Source organism: Diaphorina citri, unplaced genomic scaffold (genome assembly GCF_000475195.1).
Source record: "Diaphorina citri unplaced genomic scaffold, Diaci psyllid genome assembly version 1.1 scaffold6689, whole genome shotgun sequence".
NCBI classification, from domain to species: Eukaryota; Metazoa; Arthropoda; class Insecta; order Hemiptera; family Psyllidae; genus Diaphorina; species Diaphorina citri.
Window position 1 is genome coordinate 1 of NW_007384065.1, and position 4,318 is coordinate 4,318.

General features: G+C 41.7%; 1 protein-coding gene across 1 annotated transcript; it reads left to right on the forward strand.

Moving 5' to 3' along the window:
- Positions 1–228: 228 nt before the first annotated feature.
- Positions 229–3,949, forward strand: LOC103522057 (neurofibromin-like; the record flags this gene model as incomplete). The annotated part of the gene is made up of 4 exons (XM_008487165.1): positions 229–412; positions 1,745–1,931; positions 2,595–2,647; positions 3,806–3,949. Coding segments are annotated over 4 exons (568 nt in total), but the record flags the coding sequence as incomplete, so codon positions are not given.
- Between the last annotated feature and the right edge of the window lie 369 nt (positions 3,950–4,318).

The following is a 4,318-nucleotide window of genomic DNA, read 5'->3' on the forward strand; positions in this document are numbered from 1 at the left end:
GGGTGATTGCTTTGGGCTGACATTTGGTTTTGGCTACAAATTTTACGAGTGGATGCCCTTTGCACTCAACCTTTGCTAATTCTTAAGTAAGGGAAATTCAGGCTGGTATACTCCCTGTTTAAAGTCCCCCAGCCAGACTAAGCTGGTCTACTCCCTGTTTAACGTCCCCCAGCCAGACTTATTGCTAAATGTGTAATAAATAAATAAATTTCCCCCTCCGCCGTTTAGCTCGCAAGTTCTGTTCGCAATATCGCAGAAGTTGATTCAACATCAGATCGAGAACTACACAGACATACTCAAGTGGCTGCGGCAGATTCTCATTTGTAAAAACCAATTCCTTACCAATCACAAGGACTATGCCAACGTAGGATGTCATCTGCCCATCTGTAAGCAGGCGCATATGAAACTCGAGGTGAGATCGAATTGCCGTCAGTCTATGAGACGTTTTTACTGTCCCTGTTGGCTGTTTTACTCAAGCCTTAAGGCTCGTTCCCACTTGTCGTGAGTTTCATCCGATTTTTTCCCCCCCGAATGTCCTGTAGGCTCAATGTAATTTAAATGAGAGTGTTCCCACACGACACGATTTTTTTTCGAATGATACAAAATGTCCTTGTAGGCAATGTAATTTGATTACCTATGCTTAGCACATTTGAAAATTCCTTTATAATTATTCCTACTGTTTATTAATGATCATCGCCCCTTTTCTTGTAATTACTTGAATTTTTGTAATTACTCCTCATGGTTATCATTTTTTCCTCTCCAGATCGTGTTCTACATGTACCTGTGGAGCATTGATATCGAGGCTATTATTGTATCGCTCTCCTGTTTCCGTCTCGGAAAAAGTCAGTCGTTTCGAGAACGAACATTATTAGTTCAGGATAAAATCGAATCCACGGCCTAGCGCTTACGAGGCAGACGCACTACCAACCAAGCTGATGTGTTGAAAAGTAGGACAAACTTGGACTCGAACAAAATGTTGAAAAGTAGGATAAAGCTGACGGTTGACAAAATTCTAAGCCAAAGTTGACAAAGCCTAGATATTCAGGATAGCACGCTTGCCTTCAAAGCGCTGGGTCGCGGGTTCGATTTCCGCCCGAAGCGAACTTTATCCTGAACAGGTAAGGGTTATTTTTCGGCTGGCTTCATCTCAATAATACTGTATTTTAATTAATTAATTATCATTAATTAATCATGTTGGATTTTTACTTGTTACAGAAATGTCCTAATGAAGAGCTATCGAAATGCTGTGAGCAACTGTTTGATCTACTGGATGGCTTTGTGTCAGATGCTAAGAAAGAACTGTATCTGCTAAGGTCTTATCGTCCCAAATTCGAAGAGAGAAGGAATACAGGATAGGAAAAAGTCAGCCGTTTCGAGAACGAACATTATCAGTTCAGGATAAAATCGAACCCACGGCCTAGCGCTTACGAGGCAGCGGCACTACCAACCAAGCTGACGTGTTGAAAAGTAGGATAAACTTGGACTCGAACAAAATGTTGAAAAGTAGGATAAAGCTGACGGTTGACAAAATTCTAAAACAAAGTTGACAAAGCCTAGATATTTAGGATAGCACGCTTGCCTTCAAAGCGCTGGGTCGCGGGTTCGATTTCCGCCCGAAGCGAACTTTATCCTGAACAGGTAAGGGTTATTTTTCCTATTGTTTATTGATGATCATCGCCCCTTTTCTTGTAATTACTTAAATTTTTGTAATTACTCCTCATGGTTATCATTTTTTCCTTCCCAGATCGTGTTCTACATGTACCTGTGGAGCATTGATATCGAGGCTATTATTGTATCGCTCTCCTGTTTCCGTCTCCTATGTGAGGAAGCAGAAATTCGCTGCAATTCTGAAGAGATGGGAATATCCATTTTGCTCCCTAACTACAACGTTTATCTGGAGTTGGCTCAGGCTTCCACCGTACTTACCACAGGTAAGTCAGGGAGAAGGAAGAAGAAAACCTAATGATAATATCCATTTTGCTCCCCAACTACAACGTTTATCTGGAGTTGGCTCAGGCTTCCACCGTACTTACCACAGGTAAGTCAGGGAGAAGGAAGAAGAAAACCTAATGATTTGGATTTTAATAATTATAAAGGGTACCAAGGAATATTTAACCAGCCTAATTAGCTTGGTTGACTGCGCGTTTGCCTTGTAAGCGCTAGGCCACGTGTTTGATTCCCGCCCGCGGGCGGATTTTATCCTGAATCGATATTGTTCGCTCTCGGAACGGCTGGCTTTCTCCTATCTTCCGGACGATGAGCCCTTAGCAGTTACAGTCCTTTCTGTCAAAGCTCTTAAAAAAAAAAAAAAAAAAAAAACCACAAAAAGTTGATATTTACAAGTTTGATAGACATTTAGATTTAACGCCACATTGGATTCTTTAGAACTGCTAAGGCGCCTTATACTCCATTCGGCTACGATCGACAAGCTTGTAGCCTACCTGTCTCCTCACATTAACCTTACCCAACCTGAGTGGGTTGACTACTCATCCGGATAGCCGGATACTTGAATTTGGTGATCCATTGGGAACTAGTGGATTCAACATTCCATCGCCACTAGCTAATATTATCCTTAAGGATTCTCTCTAGCCCAGAGGTTCTCAAACTGGAGGGCGTGGAGACAAATCAGGGGGGCTCGAGCTTTTCCGCTTTGTTATTTCAAGGTATTTAATTATGTTAAGATTGATTAATTCTTGTCAGAAATTAGTCTACCCTGCTTATTATCACTGCTGTTTCACCTTATGAGGGATTCGAACCATAAACCTCCAATTCTGAAATTCCTCCCGCGCTAACTGCTTGAGCCACTGAGGTTGGTTCGTTTTGTTATTTCATAAAACCTATAAATAGGTAACCTACTTACTTGAATATAAAAAAATCTCAAAGTTTCAAATTCTCGTTTTGTTATTCCATAAAACCCATAGGTAAAAATAATATACCGAGGGGTTGGGTAAGGTAAGGGGGGCGTGAAAAAATGAGAATATGCCCAAAGGGGGCGGCATGCAAAAAAGTTTGAGAACCACTGCTCTAGCCCTAACACTATAAATCTCTAATCCTAGGTCCTTGCTGACAACACAAAAGGACATCCCTGATAGCTTGATCTCTTAGGACACCTAAAATATCACATTATCACATCATTAATCAAGAAGTACTCTCTATCTCTCTCTCTCTCTCTCTTTCTTTCTCTCTCTCTCTCCTTCTCTCTCTCTAACTCTCTCCTTCTCTCTCTCTCTCTCTCTCCTTCTCTCTCTCTAACTCTCTCCTTCTCTCTCTCTCTCTCTCTCCTTCTCTCTCTCTAACTCTCTCCTTCTCTCTCTCTCTCTCTCTCCTTCTCTCTCTCTAACTCTCTCCTTCTCTCTCTCTCTCTCTCTCCTTCTCTCTCTCTAACTCTCTCCTTCTCTCTCTCTCTCTCTCTCCTTCTCTCTCTCTATCTCTCTCCTTCTCTCTCTCTCTCTCTCTCCTTCTCTCTCTCTATCTTTCTCTCTCACTCTCTCTCTCTCAATTTCCCTCTCTCCTTCTTTCTCTCTCACCCACATTCCATCAACTGCTTTCACTTTCTTCTTTCCTCTTCTGTTCTTTCCCTTATCCTCTCTCAAGTGCGAATTTTTGTCGATGCTGTGCATCTAACCCTTTTGCATGACAAGCCAGTGCGTTACCACTGGGATAATCGTGTTCTTAAAACATTTGACTTACTTTTTTATGATTTTACTCCTTGTCTAACTCTAGACAAAATCGTCTATTATTGTGGCGACTAAGGAGGGGTTCAGTTCAGTTATTTCATGTGTTCTCTCTTTCATCCGATCCGCAGGCATGGGAAGAGACGTATCGCACATGGGAACAGCACACTGCCGCTCTCACTAAGTACAAGGCAGATGGAGACCTGGAGAATTTTCATCGGACCCTTGGTAAACGTCGAACCTCTGTCCATCAGAATGCAGAGCATGATCTTGAGGTAAGTAATAATAATAATAATAAGAGTCTTTATTGGTTATAATAGTAAAATTTTTGAAGCCCAAACCAAATGTCAGCCCTAGTTAAAGCTGATTGAGAGGCAGAGGTTTTTCGTTTCCACTCAAACCAGCTTGAAGAAAAAACGCATTCTGTAAATCAAGCGAGTCGGTAGCTGCGCGAACGTCAAGATTTTGAAGCCCCGCCCGGCCTATATTAAGACGAAAGAGAATTTCAAGGTTTTCTTGTTTCATGGACATAAACACAGATTTTCAATCTTCTTGAAATTTGTTTCAATATTGTCTCTCTCCACACGCAGGTACGTACGTCACATTGACATGACCGTGCATGCCGTGCATATCAAAACCAAACT